The sequence below is a fragment of the Balaenoptera borealis genome (assembly GCF_965194805.1).
Source record: "Balaenoptera borealis genome assembly, chromosome: 12".
In the NCBI taxonomy this organism is placed as follows: Eukaryota; Metazoa; Chordata; class Mammalia; order Artiodactyla; family Balaenopteridae; genus Balaenoptera; species Balaenoptera borealis.
In genome coordinates this window covers 94,263,575-94,288,538 of record NC_138869.1, presented here as the reverse complement: position 1 = coordinate 94,288,538, position 24,964 = coordinate 94,263,575, and the positions used below count along the sequence as shown (strand labels likewise).

Genomic DNA, 24,964 nt, shown 5'->3' with positions numbered 1-24,964 from the left:
CAAAGACACACTGCCAAACACAGAGAAGGGGACAAAATTCTCTTCCTCCCTGACATTCTTCAGGAAAGAAGTGGGACTCTTGGCCAACACAAAATGAAACCTTGGAAGATGCACGGAAAATATCAAAAGGTTCTCAGAGTTCAAGTGACTCTACTTCACCACTCATCTCATTCACGAGAATACGCCAAATTATACACATCAGGAACTGAGGACACTACCAGCTCCAAAAACGGGCAAAGCAGGCTGCTGGTTGCGAGTCTTAGATTCCACGGGACCCTTTGATCATCAGAGTTCGTGATCATATCTCACTTTCTTTGGCAAAAGACCTGCAGGAGAGGTGACAGGTCAAGTGTAACTTGTATTGCTAGCTCCAGGGACCCAGTATGGAGGCGTGGCAAAGCCTGCTCTTTTTCTGATCTTAACTTGCAGCCTGAAGCAGCCACAGACATGAATATCTAAGAGCAGGGGAGACATCTAGGGAAGACTGGCCAATGGGGCCACAGGGTGAACTGTGCCTGATCCGCCCCAACAAACTTCTCAGTATCATCTGGAACCACTTCTTCTCCCAGAGCAGACACACACTATTAAAATGCAATATTCCTCCCAGTATTCTGGAGAATCACATTTACGTGCCCCACTTCCTTAGAGATTTTGCCTTCACAGGGCAAAAGCGAGACCTACTGTATCCCAGCTTGCCTGCTGAGTGGGTTGCTGCAAAGCTGAGAGCCTAGAAGAGGGATTATTACTTTAATATGGAGAGAGTGCAGGACAAATCTAGACATGCCAGAAGAGGCATTTAGAAATGGCACACACAGAGCCAGAGCCTCACTGAGAATGCTCCGTCTTGGCATTGCTGGATTCTGGCTACTACAGCTTACAGGGATAATTTCCCAGGGGCAATGTTTCTTATGAAATCTGTTAGTTCCTGGGTATTTTTAATTATTTATTTATTTATTTATTTATTTATTTATTTTTGGCTGTGCTGGGTCTTCGTTTCTGTGCGAGGGCTTTCTCTAGTTGCGGCAAGTGGGGGCCACTCTTCATCGCGGTGCGCGGGCCTCACTATCGTGGCCTTTCGTTGCGGAGCACAGGCTCCAGACGCGCAGGCTCAGCAGTTGTGGCCCACGGGCCTAGTTGCTCCACGGCATGTGGGATCTTCCCAGACCAGGGCTCGAACCCGTGTCCCCTGCATTAGCAGGCAGACTCCCAACCACTGCGCCACCAGGGAAGCCCATTCCTGGGTATTTTTGCATGATGGATTTTATTGAGGTAACGCTGGACCCAACACCTGGGCCTCATCAACTGCATTGCTAGTAATAATTGTGAATGCTTTGTGGTCTTTGGGCACATAAAGGAGCACTTCTGGGCAGGCTATCCCTGTACCATCACATCCTCAGTGCAAGATCATCAGTATGTGGGGAACTCCTGGAGCCTCTCCCCCAGGTGCTTCATAACTTAATAAGACTTGTTGTGAAATAAGAAAAGAATGCCCAAACTGGAGATACTGTTTTAAAACTTTATTAAAGCTCAAATCTGTATTTATACATAAAATATTTCATGCACTCTGTTCATTATATTTGGTTTAACTCGGGAATATTTCATTCATTTAGGCAAAGATCAATATTTTGGGTTTTCAAAATCCCCTTAAAATATGAATAGTCCCGGTTTGATTCTTTTTTTTTATGAATTTATTTATTTATGGCTATGTTGGGTCTTCGTTGCTACGCGCGGGTTTTCTCTAGTTGCGGCGAGCGGGGGCTACTCTTCGTTGTGGTGCGCAGGCTTCTCAGAGCAGTGGCTTCTCTCGTTGCAGAGCACGGGCTCTAGGCGCACGGGCTTCAGTAGTTGCAGCACGTGGGCTCAGTAGTTGTGGCTCACGGAGCTCTAGAGCGCAGGCTCAGTAGTTGTGGCGCACGGGCTTAGTTGCTCCGCGGCATGTGGGATCTTCCCGGACCAGGGCTTGAACCCATGTCCCCTGCATTGGCAGGCGGATTCTTAACCACTGTGCCACCAGGGAAGTCCCCACACAGTTTGATTCTTACAGAATGAATAGCACAGTTAAAATAGCTATTGTCATTTTCCCTGGATTTTCAGACATTTCTTTCCCATAACCAGGATGTCATCACATAAAACGAGCAGGTCAATGGTTTTCAAAGCTTCTGTCTTCAAGACTATAAATGATTTCTAGTAGCAATTTCAAAGCAAAAAGGATACTTGGATGATGATTTCCACAGCACATAAAATTTACTTTGTAAAATGTGTGCAGATTAAGAAACTAAAAGGAAAACGTGCTGGCCAAAAGCATCACTGAATACTGCAGAAATTAAATGTGCAAGAAATTCAAGGCACTTCATATAATCAAGTGGCAAGTGCGGTTTGTCTGCCCCACTCCCACAGACTAAATGGCTAAAGTTCCTGTTTTGCAAATCTGATTTCTTGCCCAGAATGCTGCTAATAATTGGTTCCTAGGCTGGCATGCCCATTGAGATGTATGAAATGGCTCTTGTTGATATTTTGATGTCAGAAAGGGTCTGTCAGATTTTTCTTTCCTGTAACCACTCACTTTCTCTTTGCCTCTTGTCACTTCCCCCCCCTCTCCTGCTCATTTTACCCACATTAAAGCTGTAAGTAAATAAATGACAGGCTGCGGCCTATCATCAGGTGACAGATCATCCTTCATTGGCTGTGAAGAACAGAGACCCTGTCATCTGTCTGGTCCCCCTCACATTCCCTGTCAACCTCACCGCATCCGGGTGGCATGTCACAGTCATCGGAGCAAGATGAATGCAGCAGTGTAAACATCAGCCTGAGAGCGGAGTCAATCAAAAATGTGACTCTGCACAGAAGCCCTTCTGCTGCCGGAAAAGAAAAACTTGCTGAGAGAAAGAGATGCCTTTTAGTGGCCTGCTTCTGCTGCTGGTAATTATTACTTAATTGAATTTAACAGGATTTGTTTTGTTTTGTTTTGTTTTCAAATTGAGGGGGAAAAGTCATCTTTTCCCCCAATGAGAGTGGGAGGCACAATACAAAAATCTCTCCGTTCTAGAGCTGATCAATAGTTATTGGATTTACCTAGTCATCGAATGAGACCTCTTCAGGACCATGATGTTAAGGTCTCACAGAGCTTCACACCCTTACCCGTGATAAAAGTGACAACAGAGGAGATGATGAAACATCTCACTGGTGAAGCTGAAGTGGCATTTGGAAGAATTTTTTGGAGGGCTGTTCCAAAACAAATAATGAACCATGTATTAAAATAAACAAAGTCATAAAAATGTCAGGAGGAATGCCAGAATAATAATGACTTCCCACTGTGAGAAGAGATTCAAAGAAGGATAATGAAACTCCTTCCCAAATGAAAACAGCTGGCTCCGACCGTCCTTGTGGATTTTCCATCTCCCTCCTGTTACTGTTTAAGAAGCTTTTTGGTGCTGCCACTTTGGAAGACCTTGTTCCTGACACATGAGGGAAAAAAAATTAATGTTCCATTAAAAAAAATCACTGTCAGCTACCATGTGGCTCTCTTGTAGTAGCTGGGGGTGAATGCGGGACAATTAATACCGCAGCCAGCTTCTGCTATGATTTCTTGGACATCAAACACCCCAACCCTCATGTTGAGAGCAGCCATTGACAGAACTTCCACCATTTGAGGCCATTTAGTCAAGCACTGATGATTTCTGAAAACTAGGTAGTTTTGTTGTTTATCAAAAGCACTTATGTAGCTCTTCAGCAGTATAAAGCACTAAGCAATATTGCCAACAACTCTGGAATTTTCCCAAACCCTTAGTGATTCTGAAGAAAGGAAACTTGCAGATTCTATCCATAGCACCAAATTAAAAGCCACTGAACACTGACTATTGATATCTCTACATCCTTTGATCTACTATTAAAGGCTCTGCAAATTCTGGTCCTATCCTAACTTTTCAGCTATATTTCTTTAACTTTTATTACTTTCCTGCTATGGTCTGAATGTTCGTGTTCCCTAAAAATTCATATGTTGAAACCCTAACCCCCAATGTGATGGTATTTGGAGGTGGGTCCTTTAGGAGGTGATTAGGTCATGAGGGCGGAGCCCTCATGAATGGGATTAGTGCTCTTATTAAAGAGATCCCATAGAACTGCCTAGCTCCTTCCACCATGTGAGGAGACAGCAAAAAGGCCCCAACTGTGACCCAGGAAGAGGGCTTTCACCAGACACTGAATCTTCCAGCTCCTGATCTTAGACTTTTCCAGGCTCTAGTACCATGAGAAATAAATTTCTGTTGTTCATAAGCCACCCAGTTTGTGCTATTTTTGTTACAGCAGCCCAGCAGGGCTTAGACATTCCCCTATACCCTATTCTCCAAGCAAACCGTATTACCCATTTCAGCCCATCCCCAGTGGCCTGTACTCTCCTATGTCTAAGCTATTGTTTACATTATCTCCACCCCTGGAATATATCTTGTGCTTCTATGTATCCATTAAAAATATACAGATGCATTGACCTGGAATTTCTACTTCAAGACATTCATCACTAAGAGAATGAATTTGCTTCAAGGATTTCTTTCAGCATGTTTGTAATAGAAAAAAAAAAAACCCTCCAAATTCCAATATTATGGGATTAATTAAACAAATCATAATACATCTATATACAACATAGTATTCAGGCAATAAAAAATGATGCTGTAGATTAATACTGATTTCCATGAATGATATTCATGGTACATTGTTTGGTGGAAAAAAACATCATATACAAAATGTTTATGTTTTTATAAAAATAAACATATCTAATTATGTATATATTCATGTATAATTGTATCCCTGTTTTATATACCCATATTCATATTTATATCAAGAGACAACCTGGAAATACACACCTATGTATACATGTGGATTATTTACAGATTAGGGAATCATTTTATGTGTATCTGTGTGTGTGTATGTGTTAAGATTATCTGTACTTTATAATCTTTTGAAAGTAAACATGGATTGCCTTGGTATTGTTGACTGAAAAAAATGCACAACCTAAAAGTTGAGAATTACGTTCTTTTTGGTGGTCTTTCTGAGGACTTCAAGTCAGGGAGGCAGCATCTCAGACAGCTCTGTGGGACAGCTCCACAGAGGTAAGAGAAGAGCCAGGATATACAGGAGTTTTGCAACCAAAACCAGGTAGTCAGAACATCAAAAGATTACTGTTAATTAGAGAACCAGACATCTCCAGTTAATGAATTTAGCACTTTCCTATGTATGGGAAGATGCAAGAGTCTGGACTCACTGAAATCATTCCTTTGATATGCACCTTAGCTATCTAGGGTCAGTATCCTGTGCTTTACCATCCTGAATGCCCTCAGGGTGCACGGCTGGGGGCCGCGGTAGTGGCTGATGCCTTGGCGGCTGCAGCGTCCTTTGTTTGCTGATATGGCAGGCAACATTTTTCATCCACGGTATCGGAAATAACTTCAGTGGGAACAATCTTCAAACTCCAGCTCTTTTTCCACGCAAAGTTTTTTTTGAAATTTCATCAGCAAGTTCTTTGTCTCAGTTGTATCTGTATCTATTTCATGTTGTTTAAATTTCATTGGGTTAAAAACATTTGTATATTATTAGAATATAAACTACACGAGAATAGCGGTCCTTCTAATGTATCCTTGAATGCAAGCTTGTAGCAAGTGTTTAACAAATATCTTTGTATGAATCAGTGTTATTGGCCTAATCAGTAATTAAAAATTCGATAGCACACCAAAATCACTTGGAATGTACTTTTTTTTTTTAATCTATTTATTTATTTTTATTTTTGGCTTCGTTGGGTCTTCGTTGCGCGCGGGCTTTCTCTAGCTGCGGTGAGTGGGGACTACTCTTCGTTGCGGTGCGGGGGCTTCTCGATGCAGTGGCTTCTCTTGTTGTGAAGCATGGGCTCTAGGCGCGTGGGCTTCAGTAGTTGTGGCGCATGGGCTCATTTGCTCTGCGGCATGTGGGATCTTCCCGGACCAGGGCTCGAACCCGTGTCCCCTGAATTGGCAGGCGGATTCTTAACCACTGCGCCACCAGGGAAGTCCTGGAATGTACTTTTTAAAGGTACAGATTCCTGGGTCCATCCATTCTGTGGGCAACGCAGCCAGCCTCGCTTTTAGGTCAGAAGTGGAGAACTGCAGTCCTAAGGCTACTCCTAGACGATTCCTAGTTTAATCTAAGCAGTTCTCCTTCAGCCAGGCGTGCTCATTCTATCCCCGTATTTGGGTTTGGGGCTGTTAATGCCCTGAATTAATCCCTGCCCTTGCAAAAAGTGTAGAAACGATCGTTAACTGATCAGACTTCACAATCAAGGTGCCAGAAACATTGTAAATGTTTAATAAACGTTTGCTGCAGAATGGTCATATTCTCCCGTCATGTTTCTAACCTTCAGAGCCTGTAGATCCCCTGACGCCTGAACTTCTGCAGGAAGTCCTCTAACTGCCCTGACTTGCCCTTTTTCTGTTTCTCCAATACTCATCTAATTGTCTTGAGAGCTGATTCCCCTCTTAGCCCGATCATAAAATTTTTGCAAAGACAGATGTTTCAGCTGGCCTGGCACAGGAAAAGTAGACAAATGTGCACAACAGGGAAGCTTCAAGATCAGGATGAGAGGTTTTTGGGTGGGGAATGGGATACGCAGTTGTGAGTATTTGGTAATGGGTTTAACCCGTGATCTCAGAGGTGAGTCCGGGCAGACAGGAACAGGTAATGAAAATCATTAGCAGGCAGTAGGGAGATGGGAGGAAAAGAAATCCAAACAAGGATATTCCTAAAGCATTAATTCAGGAAGAAAGCTGCACAGTAGGCAGGTGGGAATTCCATTAAGAAGATTAAAGCAGGGAGACAGTTCAAAGAGTTCTGCCAGATACCTTCTGTACCCAATACAAGGCAGCTAAGTGTTTGTCACTGTCACCTGTTGTCACTGCTGCTTATCAGCTTTGTTCTTTACTCACTGTTTCTGCTAACCTCTCAGTTGCCAGGCCCTAAATCCCAGCCACACATCAGTCTCCATAATTACGAGTCAGGGTCCACTCTGGGAGTGGCTGTGTGTCTGACCAAAGAGATGAATATTGAGGAAGAGGGTAGGGACAGAAAGAGAAACAAATATAGAATGGAACATGACATGGCCATTTAGACTACTGCATTGCTGGAAACCACCCTTTATCTGTGTCATCATTATACTAAACAATATAGCATACAGAATATCATAGACTGCAATGTTATCAGACTTCAAATCCTTCTTCACAGAGGTCAAATTTACCTTTTCTGCCTTCTCAGGAATTATAGGTTTTAAAAGCCCATTAGCACATATTGAGAGCTACTGTTTCAATCTTTCTATTTGAAACCAATATCTATGGTTAAAATAAAAAAGTTCCAGTCTTTATTCAGTGGCAATGAAGAGGATAATTTGGTAATTAGAATGTGTGTGAATGTGTGCTAATATCACTAGCAGATTTTTTACTTTCTAAAAATCCCCTGTTTTTAATTGAAATGAAACAACTATCACACACTTTGGAAATCACTTTATAATACTTTTAAAGACATTTGTTCATAGAAGAAAACTGAGACTTATTAACATATGATTTAAATATTTAAAATTAATTCTAGTAACTTTCAGAGAAATGAAGTAATTTGATATTTGGAGAGCCTTTCTCTCCATAAGCAGGTTATCTAAGGAATAATGTGTATAGAATACCACTTCTGATACTTTTTACTTTTTTTTTGTAATTAATAGATAGATAGATGTGAGTTTTTCCCTTAAAAAATCCATATATTTACCTAAAATTATCCTCTGATACTTTCACTCTAGACCTTTCTTTTCTTCTTATCAAGCATCTGACCTGTGGTGCTCTCTCCCCCAACCCAAGTCTCAGTTTGACTTCCAGCTTCCCTGTGGGGATTTACCTGTGATTTCAGTTTTCATAGTAAACATACTGATACCTTGTTTTCTTTATATGGATTGTAATTTATAAAAGCCTTGAATTTTCTCAAATTTGCCCACCAGCTTCCCCTTTTCCCTCACACCAAGATAGAAAATACAATGAATCCATGGAAACAACATCCATGATGATTATAAATTTATAATTCCTCTCCTTTTTAGGTGAAAGATGAGGAGCGCACAGAAAAAATGTCCCTTTAGCCTGTACTGCTTGCATGGTTTGAGCCAACAGCTGAGGAGCTATGGGTACACAGCTGAGGTCATATGGGAGAAGAGTGTGTGTGGGTGAGTGATGGAGAAATACAGACAGAGAGACACACATGACATAGGGAGGGAGAGAAAGACAAGGAGAAAGAGAAACAGAGAGAGAGAGAAAAACAGAGAATGACAAAAATGGAGAAAGAGGACGTAGCTACATATGAACATTAAATCCAGAGGTCACCCTGAGAAATACGCGGTTAATAGCAGTCCGTTCTGAGGCCTGGAGTCCAAAAAAGGAAGCCCATGAGACTGATGGTCACTGAAGTGATGTTTGTACAACTATAGAGAGACTGGCTGTAACCTTTCAACAAATGTTTTCCTTTCTCCTGCCCACCCCTCCCTGGCCTCCGTCCATACACACACACACACACACACACACACACACACACACACACACTCACACACAGACTTAACACTCCAGAATAACAGAGTGCACCCCTGCATTCAGCCGTTTAGCAAGATCTGTTGCAGAATTCCTCTAAGTAGCAAATACCATTGACACTTAAAACAACATTTCATTTAAAAACCAATTTTATCAAAACAATCCCCGCTTCATAAATCCAGGCACAGTTTTCCAGCTTTTTGGAGCACCTTCGCTTTCAAACCATACTTTTTTCTAATTTTATACAAAACTATGAAAAAATGAACTCCAGTGGGAATTATACCTATTCTTGTAAAGATTTGCAAAAGTCTGTTCCAGATAAGTACTTTGCCTCTAATCTGCCACACTTCTCTTCTACTTCCATCCTATGTAAAGATATAAAAGGTACTCTGATAATTAAAACACTTAAGAGGAAAGAGGAATTTTAAGGAATTTTCCTCAGGAGTAGCAGACACATCTCTCCCGATAAACCCCTTAATGAATTTTCCACATTGTGCTAAAATGAACTAACATAAACTTTCAAAATGAAGCCTATGCAGCATGAATGCTGTTTCTCTGTGTTGGCATGCAAAATGGAGCCTGCATCTGTCTCCATTCAAAAATTCCATCAATGGGCATGTGAAGTTGGCTTGTTCCATAAGCAATTCAGAACGTGGAACAGCGAAAAGATAAGAGGGTTCATTAAGTGATTAAAGTCACTGGAATCAAGAATTTTTCATCGCGGAAGATTTCATGGAGAAAGTGAGATTTTAGGGACATTTGGATATATAGTCTTTAACTTTGGGGGGAAGGGAGAGGGTGCTGTTAATTAAGGGGGATTCTCAAATATCAGTGTGGTTGGCCAAGATTCTTTTTTACATGAAGCTTTCCAAAACCTCCTGGGTTTCGTATGAAACCCTCCAAAGGGACGAAGGTGGCTTTGGGGCGAATCATTTGATCCAAGATGACCAGAATGAACTAGAATAAAAAAGGGTGATGAAGGCTTCCCCAGCCTCTGTTTGGATGGAAAACTTGTATCGCATTACCAAGGAATCATGCATGGCCTGGAAGGACAGTGCTTTTGAACTTGACCAAACATATTTTCATGCAGTGTGCCTTCTCCCTCTGGCAACCTATCTGTACTTCCAAACGCTTATAATCACCAATAGGAGAGAAGCCTCCTCCATCAGGGCAGCAAAGGATAGAAACAGGACGTTGAGAGGGGAGAAGTAGTCAGTGACTCCTGCCCAAAACATAAAGGGCTGGATATGGAACCGAGTATCTCAATGTTTACCGACCCACAAGTACATTTATACCCAAATCTCAGTGCCTCTGAGTTTTCCTTTCCTTAACGAAGTCTATTACTTTAACAGATACTTCCTAATATGTTTCTAGGAACATCCCCCCACAGGGCTCCATGAGTCATGCATCAGATCCATCTTTTGTGTACAGCTCTGATTGACCAAGTCAGGGCTCTACTGCAAGATGCAAGAGTTTTCCAAGGAGGCTGGGCTGTGCTGGGATTTCTCCCTCACTGCTTGAGGTGTTGTCATCACCTTCGAGGAGATGAGAAGCTAGACCCTTATCATCACTCCAGCTGATGAACCTGACTTCAAATGCCCCAAGCCCATGATGAGTCAGAACATCGCTACAGCTTGGTGCTAGTGAGCCAAATGACAGAAATCTGTATCTTTGCTTTTGTAAAATAAAGAGTGCATTTCCTATGTTACAATCAGTAGGGGACCCAGAAAAAGCTGCTCAAGCCCTTAAACATTACAGAAATCTTAGTTACACAATAATTTTGTCCCTGGGGTGCAAAATGCGCTTAGAAAGGCAGAGCCAGAAAAGTTTTATTTTTTAATCACCATACCTAGTACCACCACACCACTACCCTCCAACAGAGGGTGGGTGGGGGGGGGGAATATATATATATATATATATATATATATATATATATATATATATATATATATGTATGGCAATAAACTCAGTAGACTGGAATTCAGAAATAGTGCTCAACATTTACACTGATAAATTTTTTAAAAATAGGATATCAACCACACAGATAAATTATCTGGAAAGAGTCTAGGCAGAGAAACAAGGCAAAAGAGACCACATGACTTGGGCTTTGCAGGGCTGAGTCTAGTCCTGCAGTTCCCAAATTACGTGCTGAGGTACCCTTGGTGCTGCAGAACATGCACATAGACCGTGCAGCATATCTTCCATTTTAGAGGGAAGCATACCGTCATTGACCAAATACCACATGAGCTATGACTTTTAAGCTGCTTGGACCTGAATGAACTTAATTAAAAAATTGGTTTGTACCTAAACTAAATTAAATGGAACTGCTCTTTCTTTTGACCTAAGAACACTTTGAAAATTTACTGAGACCCTAAGGGTGCTGTGAATAGTGTAAGTTTGGGAACCTCTGGTCTAGCCAGTTGATGATGGCTGGCATTCCTGTGCAAGAAAGCCAAATACAGCAAAGTCTTAGTCTTTGCGATGGTTTGGAAATAAGGTAATGCTTTTGCAAAACCTGATGCTGCTTAATATGAGAAATTTTGATTTGCCTGCACACTTACATTGAAAAATATTTATTTTCTAGTTTCATATAGACGGGAAATACACTCAACCAGTGCATCTTCCTTTTTTCTTACTCAGTGTGTTAGAACTCAGAAAAATTCAGAGTTCGCAGATTGCCTAAATATCTTTTTTTACCCAGCTCTCCAAAACTGGTGGTTTTATAAGATGGCGGTATGAAAAAGACATGTACACTCATGGGAAATCATGTTGCTTTATATAATAGGCCATGACAGGAAGAGATGTCTTGGAGCATATAATACAGCCTACTCAGAGTCACCTACGTGAAAATTTGACTTTAAATATTTACTGCGCTAAAGTCTTCGATACTTTGAGAGCCATCTGTCAATGATGAACTGTATAAAGATTGAAAGCTATAGGGTTTTAGTCAAGGCATTCCTTAAAGATTGTTGAACATATTCTAAAATCTTACTATTATTTCTTTCTACATCTTTTCAAGACATTCTTTTTTCTTCTAGGGGGTGATAAGACAGAGTAGAGATATTATTTTCCTATAGAATGTCTCTGTTCTCTCTGTTAAATACCGTGGGAGTTTGTAATGGGTCAACTTGGATAAGCTGGAACTTCATTTCCTAGACGGCTCTTCCCTGCATGGCTCTGAGTTAAAGCTGGCCCAAGGAGGAGCTCACATGAGATTTGGAAGCAGAAGTGAAAGAGCAACCACTACTCCCTGAATGAAGGTCATCATGATGAGAAGTGGTGACAGGAGATGCAGAGATGCTGGCAGGTTCTAGCACATCCTCACTCTCCTCCACTCTGCATCTCGTGAGTCTGTTGAGCTGACCCTATTCACCAACAGAAGCCTGGGGTCCACCACCAGACACCTGGCAGCAAACCCACAGAGGCAGCTACCGCACAGAGGCACAGCTCCCCAAAGCCCTCCACGACCTTTCCCTTCCCCATCCACCTGGGTGACCGGCCGCACTTGGCTTCTGACTCACGGCTTCTCCAACTCCTGCCTGGACCTGCACATCCCCCCACATCATGGACGCTCCAATTCCTGTAATAAATCCCTTATCCCCTAACTCACAGTGGTTGGGCTTCCCTGACTGATGCAAGTATATACTATAGACATACCAAGTGACAAAGAAAACATGAAAAATGATTCTCCAGTAAGTATAATTTTTTTTTGGTAAATGATTTCCTTATGGAGACATTGGACTGGAATACAAAGTATCTGTCACTCATCAGTTCTGTTTTTAGAACATCCTAGACTGTTGCTCTTGAAATCCTTAATACTAAAGAAGGCTTGGGAATGAACCATACATGGACGGCGAGATTGTCTAAAAGGCATTAAAGTTACTCAAGTTTCTCATGGCCCATTCCCTCTGAGGAAGAAGAAAATGTTTCCACAGTCTGGGAAACAGGTCGATTTGGTGTAACTTTCTCTTTCAGTCAGCCAGTTTCTCTCCAGATTTAATAAACAGCTTTCAAAAGGGGTATAGAAGTATCTGCTCAAAAGCCTGCAGTCTGTTATTTGTGGAAGTGTCTGTGGATTCACAGACCTGTTTCCAAAGGAGTGGATTATCATCTTGTGATAACTCACAGCACAGCACTGAGTAATACAGTTCTGTGGGCAAACAAAAAAGCCATTCTCTTTTGGTGACAAAAGATGAAGCTAGTTATTAGCAATTCGATACAAAAGAAGTAAAAAGGACTGAAAATGAGGAGTCAAGCCAAGTTTGGCATCTATTATTCACACAAAACCTTCTAGTAATGACAACTACCCAAATCATAGAAAAATCCTATTCAGAGGATCCATTTGCTTGCTTCGCTGTCAAAAGTGTAGATGATAGATAACTTCCAATGACTGTCAAAATTAAAATCAAATCAATTTTAATGAAAGAAAATAGACTGTTTCTGTTTGTTGGTTCCAGAGAAAATGTGTGATGATGAATTTCTGAAGTCTTTAATTTATCATTCCACCCTGAAAAGAATCTATTTTTGCAAACAATACTTCTCTATATCGTTGACATCCTTTTTTTTATAAAAAGTGTATCAGCTTAAATGTTGTGCTCTATATATGAACTCCAGTCTACTGAGTTTTTCCCAGAGATATTTTTTTCTGTATTATCTCATAGTTGCAGGCTTCATCAAAGGTCATCAAATCCACTGATTTTTGTCAAATATCCCCATGTTATTTCATCTGATAAATTATAATTTGTGATTGGCCTTTGGAAATTTCAAAGGGTAGCAAACAATAGATTTTTTTTTCAAAATAAAGAACAACAGCAAATAAAAAGTACACTCAAAACACAAACAAATAAAAATCGAAAGGAAAATATTAGCAAATTCACAATTCAGAAGGCTTAATCACATGTAGTAATTTTTCTGAGTTTCTTCTTATTTATTTTTCAAATGAACGTGAAACCCAATTCTCATTTCCATAAATGCTAACACAATGGGAACAAAAGAGCACAGTGTGACAATTTCCAACTGAAGTTAATATTTGAAACGTGAATTTACCTCATAACACAGGAATCACACACTGTTCACAAACCTGGAAAACCAAAGCCAACCACGACTATTAGTTAGATATTATTTTAGTATTCTTTTAAAACACTACTTATGCTTAATTATATAACATTACTATGGTCCTTAAGAACTCCTAAGGGCATGAAAATATAATGCATTTTTCTGTTCTTTAAAATACGTTGAAAACGAAACAATAGGATCAGTTGGAATTGGATGGCTGAAACATCTCTTTGTTAGATGTGTCTTACACAGCTAATCTGAAGCTTAAGAAGCATTTTATTTATTAGGTATCAATATATTACTTAGGGTAGTTCAACTCTGAGGCCAATAATCTAATGCCTTCATACTTCCACAATATATAAGTAACCAGCATGGTTTTTACCACATGATAGTTAGTCAATATACATATGGGCTAAAAGAATGAATCAGAGAGGGCTTTCCTCGTGGTGCAGTGGTTAAGAATCCGCCTGCCAATGCAGGGGACACGGGTTCGATCCCTGGTCCGAGAAGATCCCACATGCCACGGAGCAACTAAGCCCGTGTGCCACAACTACTGAGCCTGCGCTCTAGAGCCTGCGAACCACAACTACTGAGCCCAAGTGCTGCAACTACTGAAGCCTGCGTGCCTAGAGCCCATGCTCCACAACAAGAGAAGCCACCTCAATGAGAAGCCCGTGCACCGCAAGGAAGAGTAGCCCCCGCTCGCCACAACTAGAGAAAGCCCACACGCAGCAACGAATACCCAATACAGCCAAAAATAAATAAAATAAAATATTTAAAAAAAAAAAAAAGAATGAATCAGAGAGATGAAGCAACCAAAATAAACTAATTTGACTAACACCCCACATTGCACTGAACCATCTCAACGTCAAGTTTTTTCAAGGGTTTGTACCATGTTTATGGATAACTACATTCTATGCCTAAATTTCCTCTTTCCCTGAAGCTTCAGACAACAGACTGTGAGCACATGGCTTACATTAAAGACGTAGCAAAATGCTTGACTAAAAGTTTGTCTGAATCAGCTATTTTAGAAACAATTTATGAGTAAATATCTACTCTAATGTACATGGAATAAAAATATTTTTTTACTTGTTAGGAGTCTACCAAGGGCGTCAATGTTAGTGACGTAAAGACTTGAGCTTCAGAAAGCTCCTATAAATCTGTAAGAATGACACCAGCACTTCAGTAGGAAAAAGGGCAAAGGGTATTCATTAATAGATCAGTTGCTCAGCGGTAAAAAATACAATAGAGTTTCCCTATTATTTTTCTGTGTAGAAGGTACATATAAAATTAAACATAGTCATTTTTCCCAGTAATCAAAATAATAACCAAAATCATGATATAATTATTGAATAAGAAAATAGGAAAGTTCTTCGTTTTTCTTTTCTCCTCCCTTCCTTTAATTTTTTTTCATTCTTTTTTATTGGTAGAGGGAAATTAATATGATTTAAATTTTCTGAACAATCACTTAGCAGCATAAACCCAAAGCTTTTAAATGTCCATATTTGATGTGAAAATGGACATTCTAATACACCATTAGTGGGGCGTATAACTTGTAAAACTTTCCAAAGGACAATTTGAAAATAAATTTTAGCATTTATAATGTTTATGCCTCTTGCCTGAGCATTTCCACTTATAGTAGTTTATCTAAAAAAATAATCTCACAAATGTGTCTATACACATATGGAGAAAACATCATAACAATCTCAACTTCTATCAGTAAAGGAAGTGTTAAACTATAGTTCATCCATAAAATGGAATAGTAGGCAGGCATTACAAAAATGAGATAACTGAGTACATTGGTGGGAAAGTTGTCCAATACATGATGGCAAGTAGAAAAATAAAAAGTAAATTACATAACAGTATGCTAAATATTGTCTATTTAAAAAATTTAATATTATTGATAATATATAGTGGCATATCTTTTCTGTAACATTTAAAATTTTAGCAAACATATTTTATTTATGATCTGGAGAAAAATATATGTGTGTAAATGTGTAGACTTTGGCTCAGCAATTCCATTTCTGAAATTTTTCCTGATAATGGATAATATGCTACTAATTCAAAGAATGATTTAAATAGGGAATGGGTTGAATATTGTAGGCATATACACAACTAAATTTATTCAGTAAATTGAAAAGATATTTAAAGGTATATTTTTTAATTAAAAATGTTTATAATATACTTTCAAGTTTAGATGGATTATAAACATCATGTACGGTACAATCTCACTTTGGCAAACAACTTTTAAAAATGTTCCTTATGTTTGTAAGCAAACTATATAAATGAACACAAATGTATACACATACGCAAAGAAAAATGTCTGGCAGTACGTTAACAGTGGTTAGTTTGGTATTGTTTATGAGTGCTTTTTTCTCTTTTTGTTTAATCATAATTCTAGTTTTTTCCTCAGAAGGCATATACAGCTTGAAAAAAAAAAGATATCTTTTAAAAAACCATATATATAAAAACTGACAATCACAGTAGCAAAATATATATGTCTAATAAACAAAAAGGTTTAGACTTATTAGGATAATCAAGGAAATATAAATTTAAGACAATAATGAATGCAAATTTTCACTGGCAAAGATTTTTAAGAGAACATTCACCAGAGGCAAGAGGTGAGAGATTACTCCTTCATTGTTCATGAAGGTATGTTTGTGTGACCTTTCTGGAAAACAATTCAGCAATAGTTAAGAGCCTTAAAAATGCTCATAAGTTGGACCAGTAACTTAGCTTCTAAGAATATACCTTAAGAACTTAATCAGAATTGTGGGTAAAGATGTGTGTCATTTGGCCATTTACACAAAAAGTCAGGAAAAAAAGCCAAGAACTCAATCATGGGGAAAATAATTAAACCATATTAATAATCATGTCTGAAGTATTGTGAAGCCATTGAATATTACAATTTCAAATAAATTAGAGAGCAATCACGCTACAGTGTGAAGTGGAAAGAAAAAAGAATCAGGATGCCACATGATATAAATAGCATAATTCCAAAGAGGAAAAGACTAAGAGAAAATACATAAACATAATATTTTCTCACTCTTTGAGGGAGAATTGCAAGTAATTTGCATGTTCATCTTTATACTTCTTTCTGTTTTTAAAAATTATATCTTCAAAAATTACTGGAACATCCGTTGAATGAGAGGCATGAACAAATACACCAACTGGCATGTGAGTCAGGATCCAAGAAACAGACAGGTGGGGGAATTCCACGACTACACTGGCCCCCGTGCAGAGCACCTCACATATTTACAGAGGAGTTGTGAAGGGCAGGATCACCCAATCAAGTAGGAAGAACCTGAAGTTTACCGTTTACAGCCTGCTCAGTGCTTCTCAAAGTGCGGTCCCTGGACCAGGAACATCAGCATCATGGAAGGACCTAGAAACACAAATCTTCAGGTCCCATCCCAGACTTAATTGAAGCAGATGTTCTGAGGGTGAGGGCCAGCAACCTGTGTTTTAACAAGCTTCGTGGAGACTCTGAGGCATACTGACGTTTGGGAACCACAGGCCTTTCAGATGCAAGAAATCTCCAGCCCTCAGATGCCAATCACTGGAAATTATGCATATCCTAACGGGTTTGGCTGCACGCATTGAAGCCAGAGGACCTGAAAGGAAGTCTGGGATCATCGACTGTGGCTGGGCTTTGCCAAAAATACCATAGCCTCCAATGGTTTTGAAACCACAGGCAGAGAGCTGCTGATTGTGTTTACAGAGCTTCGGTTCTGAAACGGAATTTGGAAGCGGTCGGATCTCCACATTTTTGAAGATGAGAAGAAGACACTCAGCAAAATGAAGTGATTTGATGGGGCCTCACTGTCAGTCAGAATCCGACTGACGTCAGCCACCGGTCCACCGGGTTTACAACACGCACTATTGTCTACCAAGCAAAAAGTCATAATGAGAGTCTTTCAAATTTATTCTGGAAAAAAGTCAATATTCTTTTATATCTCAAATGAACAAACAGGAACATTTATTCCATTTAATAATATCCCCAGTGTATCCTCCAGGCCTGCCATCAAACATCTGTGTATTTTGGATAGCCTTGGGAAATTATCGACTAGAAACAGAGCTAAACAGATTTTGTGAGTTGGGAGGAAACTGGGAGGCCAAATAATTCATCGTTTAGGAGGCTAAAATACAGAGAGATTATTAAATGATATTAATATTTTAAAATTGTGAGCCCTCGAGGCTCTCGTTAACCTTCATGTGGTCAGCGGTACAGGCAGCATCTGTGTCACCTGGGAGATTTTTGGAAACGTAATCTCAGGCCCCACCCAAACCTACTGCATCAGAATCTGCCTTTTAACAAGATCTCTATATGATTCTTATGCACTCTGACGTTTAAGAAATATTGCTCTAGGAGTTTCCCATTTGTCTTTAATGATGGGAAATTATTGTTTCTTTGGGGAAAATATAGTGCTTTCAATAGAACTGGCAAAGTTCTTACAAGGGCATTAATATCCAGGAAGAAAAAGTATCAGGGAGTCTGACGTGCATGTATTATATGCAGATTTGGGAGATACTACAGAAGGAGAGTAGAACTTATTCATTGGGATATATAACAGGGTTTTCTGGTCTGCAAGCAACAGAGTAACAAATCAATCTGTCCTACACAATAATAAAATTTGTTGCCTCATAGAGGTAGAAGAAGTCCAGGGTAGGATAGGATCCAGACATTATGTAATCAACAACTCAACCGTGTCTTCAAGAACTGAAGTTCTTTTAGTCTCTCCATTTCCCAGACCTCAGGATCAGGGTCATCCTAAGACAGGTGTCCCTCATATTTTCAAGATGACTATAAACAGGGCTAAATGAATTTTTGTCTATATTCAGTGGGAGAGAGAAAGAAAGACAATGTCTCCCCCAAGTATGGTTTATAATAAGAAAGAACATACATAGGCACACCTCAGAGATATTACAAGTTTGGTTCCAGACCACCACAATAAAGCAAATATTGCAATAAAGCAAGTCACATGATTTTTTGGTTCCCAGTGCATGTAAAAGTTATATTTTCATTACACTATAGTCTACTAAGTGTGCAATAGCATTATGTCTTAAAAAACAATGTACATACTTTAACTAAAAAATACTTTATTGATAAAAAATGCTAACCATAATCTGAGCCTTCAGTGAGTTGTAATCGTAACATCAAAGATCACTGATCACAGATACCATGACAAAAAGCATAATAATGAAAAAGTTTGAAGTATTGTGAGAATTACCAAAATGTGACACAGAGACATGAACTGAGCAAATGCTGTTGGAAAAATGGTGCCGAATAGACTCACTTGACGCAGAGTTGCTACAAATGTTCAATCTGTAGAAACACAATATTTGTGAACGCACTAAAGCAAAGTGCAATAAAACGAGGTATGCCTGTAATTTATTTTACAATAAATTTTGCAAACCACAGTGCTTTTAAGAATGAAAGTGGGCAGTATTTATAGTCACACCAAGAAAAAAGGCTAACACCTGGGCTGCTTCAGACAAGCCAAGACATATGGTCACATGTCACCCTATGCATTAGATCTTTAAGTCTTTTCATTAAGTCTTTTCATTCGATCAAATTAGGTCACATGCCTATCTTTTGGGCATGCAAATAGCAACCAGGGGAATATCATAATATAATTGACTTAGACTAAATTTGAATCCCATTCTACAACTGGAAGCAGGGTGGATAGATACTTTTAAAAATGGGAGAGAACTCCTATTAGGAAAGAAAAAAAAGGAGGGAATTAGGTACTGGGCATGCAACTGACAATGTCAATTACAGGAGGCCCCTATGACTACAAGTGCAGGTGGAACCTTGCTGTTCAGTATCCACAGCACCATAAGCCAGGTGCCCTCAGGCATGTGATGATGCTCTGTGTTCATCACTAACACCCTGGTTGCCTCTGATGCATCACTAACACCCTGGTTGCCTCTGATGCATCATTAGGTATAATTTTTGGTGTTGAAATGGCCTTTTGTTTTGGAAAAGACTGTAATAGTAGACGGTGGATGCATTACTTTTCTTACTTGCAAATGTGAAAGCTGGCCACCCTATGTCAGCTGTTCACATTTTTGTTTATAGTTTCATTGACTTGACATTTCAGTCTGGGTACAACGTTATAGGGCTTGATGATAACTTGATCTTGTCTCAAATAAAGTATTTACTATTAACATTATTATTGTGAAACTTCTTCCAAATGATAAAAGCACTACTGATAGCACTATTAAAGAGGTTTCAAAAGTGAAAAATAAATCATGTCAACTTCCTGCCACTATCATAATAAATAATTTCACCTTGGGGATATTCCCTTCCAGGCTTTGCTCACACGCATACATATTTTACAACAGACGTAATCATGGCATAACTGTAATTTTGAATTCTGTTTTATCACTTTAGCACCATATTGTATACTTTGCAATTTGCATGCATTCCTACAAGAAGTGCTCAGGTGAAAGATGTTAAAGAAATGAAACCCTTGAAAGGAACCGACAGCTACATGAAAATTTTCTGTTCAAACCCGTATATTCCAAATCATTACGGAATTGGAGAAACGGTTCCTTTTGCTTTAACTCTAGTTTTTATTGACAATCCAAAATCAGTAATCATAGACTAAAGCCCCTAAAAAATATGGTGCTGATTATCAAAGAGAAGATGCAAGAAGCAAGAGGCAACTGGGCCTTTTGGCTAAAGACAAAATTCTCCTCATTTTTTGCTCTTATTAGGGATTTTGTGATTACAACTCCCTCTGCTATTTGGCGATGTTTCATGGATCTGTAGAAACATTTGACATCTTACGATAAGTTCAGGTATGTGTCCATACGTACCATTTTTAAATGGAAAAAAGTTGCCAAATGACAATGTCCAGTCACTCCAATAGATGGCCTTGGGGGAGAGATAAGCAGTAAATAAGAGACTTGATGTTCCTCTTTCTGTGCTCACGAGAGGACAGAGCACATTTCCACCAGGATATACGTGGAGGAAAGAGCCTAATGTACCTGGTGAGGATTCTGCTGCCAGGTTCCTGAGTCTACTCTTCACATGTCTATTCCCCCATTAGACTGTGAGCTCCTAAATCAGATGTGAGGGTTTTATTCTTTCCTACACTCCAAACCCCTAGTGTAGCTCCAGGCACGATAAATATTGACTGAATGTCTAAACTAATCATGAAATAAATTCCATAGTATTTTTTAAAGACAACAGTGTTCATGGCATTGTTTCTTTTTAAAGCTGTGCTCTCTATCTACTCAACCTCTCCAAGATGCTTCCTTTATATTTAGGGCATATTTATAAATTTCCTCTCTGATTCAGTGGGGCAATTTGTTAAAGCAGAAGAACACATTGCGACCCCTGGGGCATCATTTTATAAATTGCCCCTCTGCTTCTGCTATGGAAGCTTCAATGCACCTACTTACAGGCATCATAAAGCACCAAGTGTGTGACTTCACCAGGGAACTGTACCATTGTTTCAAACTAACTAGTCTGGATTAAGTGTTGTGTAATAGGGATGGAGGAAACATTTTCTGGGAAGCAGACACTTTCCTATACTGATGATGAGAATGTCTATAGGTACAACCTTTCTGAGGAAGCTGGCAATTTGCACAAAAAGATTTTGGCATAAAATTCCACTTCCAGGAATTTATTTTCAAGGATAATTGTGGAGGGACATAAGATCTTTTAAATAATATTTTTGGTACTGTAATGTGCATGTCTTCACTTATGAAATACGGAGACCATTTTTTTTAATATATGCCAGATACTGAGCTTCCGATAATCACAGAACTTTGATGGGATGAAGCCTGTGCCTTTTCTATCCTAAAGGGGATGCAACCGTATATTGGCCCACACCTGTAAGTATGGTTTACGAAGCCTAAAATATTTACTATCTGGTCCCTTTCAGAAAAAGTTTGTCAGTCCCTGCCTAGAGGAGCATATCTTGTATATAAAACAGCAGATTATTTTCTTATAGAGAGTAAGCATCTTAAGGATTTTGCTTCTTTTGTCCCCAGAGTGAAGCCCTATAGGAGGAAATGCCTAAAGCACAGTAGAAAAGAAGGAAGAAAATCCTACAGTCCTGTTCTGAACTCAGATCATCCCACAGGGTCCAGACAGTTGTTGACTCAAGAGGTATAGCTCTCCTGGTCAATAAGCCTGTTTCACTCTGCATCTACCATCTTTGGAAAATCATCAGGCAATTATAGATGAGTCAAGCCATGCCACTTATATCAGATAGGGAACTGCAGTCAAGAAAATCCTTGATTACTTCCTAGTTTCATGAAAAAAGCCCTTCAAAGAAATCAAGGTGGTTAAAACATTGCCATATGAAAAATTCACTTGAGACCTAAAGGGATTTCACCAACTTCAAAATGGTTTGTGGGTCACACTGTCTACTTTTCTATATTAGATACTTCCCTCTTATTATTCTCACTTTTCCCATTTTCTCTCCATTGTCTCTTCTTCTCAATGTGCTATTTTTCCCTTAATTATCCTCACCACTGCCTCTCCCCAAAGTCAATTCTTATACTTCAGTTTTCCCACGTTGTATTAATTATATCTTCCCCACTCACCTCCCCATCTCCAGACACAATTATAAAAATTAGTGAATTAGAAAATGGAACAGCCGGGCTCTATTCCGGGCTTTGCCACTATCTAGCTTGGTGTCTTAGGGATGTCTTTTTATTCTACAGGTGTTAATATTAACCTGTAACTGCGTAGATTGACCCAGGACCTCTAAGACAGAAATTTGTGGGTAAGATAAAATTAAAGCTTATTTGTTTCTCAGCAATAAAAGTAACAATAACAGGTGTTTTAGAAGCTATAAGTGCAACATTTCACAGCAATACACAAGATGTATATGGCCAGATTATCTGCAGAGCTGCCAAGAAGATGCACAAAGACATCTCCGTCAAGGACTACAAACCATGCGCTAATCTCTTCTAGCCATACTGCCAGACATGTTTCTAGGGCCAAGAAAACTGGGTCTGATTTAACATAGCCGTCATCCTTATTTTCTAAGAAAATATATTCTGTAGACTGGAAGTAAATAATTTTATATTATTGTTATTATTGAATATAATATGCAATTATAAAATATGCCATATCAACTCTATACTGTTTTGTTTTCAGTTCGCCCCATATCTGGCAGCTGAGCCGTCCCCATCCACTTCCACACTAGACCCAGCTTCCTGAAGTCCAGCCAGGGCACAACTCAAGGCTCGCCAATTAGTTGGAGAGAAGTTCAGATAAATTCTGCAATAGCCCATGAAAAACATTTGTCAGATTTAATTGTATCAAAAGTAATAGAATGCTTGTGTAATACTAAAATTCTGTAGTGAAACAACCCTATGCTCACTGACTTTCAAGGATCCCTCGTTCCATTCATTCACTACTGAGAGAATAGAAAAATTTTATTTCATGTCTCCATAGGTAACTGGAGAAGTTGAAGGTAATACAGGACTGGACTACAGTGCTGGCAATGGAAATGTAAAGGAAAAGATAGAAACGAGAAAAGCTGGGGATGAAAATGTGATAAGGAACTACCTGTCATCTAAATCTCAAGGGCAAGGAAGATAAATATTTTGGTGATGATGCAATATTTCCAGCTTGAATGACTGAATGCTTTATTCCACTGGCAAATAGGCAAGTGAAGAGGAGATAAAGCATAGAAAGAATTAATAGAGCCTATTATTTTAAAAGTAAAATAAATAACCAAATATACACTAAGTTGTATTTTTTTTAACCTATAAGGAAAAGAATCTGAAAAATAATAGATATATATGTATGCATAACTGAATCACTTTGCTGTACCCCTGAAACTGACACAACATTGTAAATCAGCTATACTTCCATTTAAAATAAAATTAATTAATTTAAAAATTAATGTGGGAGTGGTCAGAGATGAATAGACAGATTTTACAATTTTCCTAATTTATTGAAAATTTCCCTCTCTGACTCCTACCATAAAACTTCCCTGACACTCCCAGACTGCAGCTCATATTTTAACCTATAATCCTTGGGCGTGGTTACCAGGAGAGAAAAAAAAAACAAGAAATGAAACGGAAAAGAAATGTTCAATGACTTAAAATAACCAAGCAGGTGCCATGTCATGGAAGCCAAAATAAGAAAAAAAAACATCAAGGAGAGAGTGGAAAATAGTTCGATATGCTTAAGATTTTAAGAAGTAGAACTGAGAAAAGGTGATTATTTTGTAATTAGGAGAATACTGGATAGTCAATAATTAAATACAGCAGGAGAAGGGAAAATGTGCTATTATTATAACACAAGAACTGACTGCATCTGCTTTTTCATTCCATGGTGATGATACAATTCAGATTTGGGAGAAGGTTCTATGTTTATAGGAAAGAAGAAAGAAAGAACCCTAGGACCAAGGTAGGGGTTCTAAGAAGAGAGGAAGACAACATTCTATTTTCAGAAATGACTGAGGAATTCTGGAGGCTGTAATATTGTAACAGGGAAGAGTCAAATCTCACTACATGTTGGATCTGTTTATTTTACTTTAACCTTTGCTTTCCGCTGCTTTTGTTCACTAAAAGGATACTGTCTATACATAATGGCCTGCCTCAGGGAACCCTGCCCAAACTGCCTTTGTTCAGGGAAGCATCCTGCCCCTGTCCACCTGTGGATGGCTGCAAGAAAGAAGAAATTATCACATCCCCTCCCTGAGGCTGGCCATTCAAGGGCATATTTGCAAAACTTATGGCCTTTTTACTTTACTTCCTCATCTCCTCCCCATCTCCGTTCTAGAAAAGAAACTGGCATCCAAACCCCGATAAGATGGTTTTTTGGAGACACTGGTCTGCCATCTTCTCGGTCTGCCGGCTTTCCGAATAAAGTCATATTCCTTGCCTCAACACCTCAACTCCTGATTTACTGTCCTGCCATGCGGCAAGCAGAGCAAGCTTGGACTCAGTAGCAAATTTTAGTATTAAATTTAAGTTGATATCTACATGGTACTATATTTATAATCGCCCACCATTATTTCAAACCTTTGGAAATAGTCTGCTGTACACAAGACCATTACTGTAGCTATTCATGAGGGAATGAAGAAATCAGGGTGGTGTCCACCATGGAGGAGAGTGGGCCAGGATGAGAAAAAGGAAACCTAGGAAAAGCAAGTGATGTTTAAAAAGTAACTTACTTTGTGGGCCAATCAAGAGATTTCTATCCCCCTGAAATCCACAGAAATTATAAGGATATTTTCATCCTGATATGAGATGGAGTCTCAAGTTGCCATATTTAAATATTAAAACGAAGGGTGGGCTTCCCTGGTGGCGCAGTGGTTGAGAATCTGCCTGCCAGTGCAGGGGACACGGGTTCG

General features: G+C 39.2%; 1 protein-coding gene across 1 annotated transcript in view; it reads left to right on the top strand.

The window, feature by feature from the left end:
* The window catches only part of LOC309607638 (uncharacterized protein), a 126,589-nt gene extending 116,192 nt beyond the window's left edge, over window positions 1-10,397 (top strand). Inside the window, exon 2 of the mRNA XM_082346417.1 lies at window positions 923-10,397. Within this exon, the coding sequence (XP_082202543.1) occupies window positions 923-1,268 (346 nt within the window). The 3' untranslated portion in view covers window positions 1,269-10,397. The remainder of the gene's footprint in view (window positions 1-922) is intronic.
* Window positions 10,398-24,964: the final 14,567 nt, after the last annotated feature.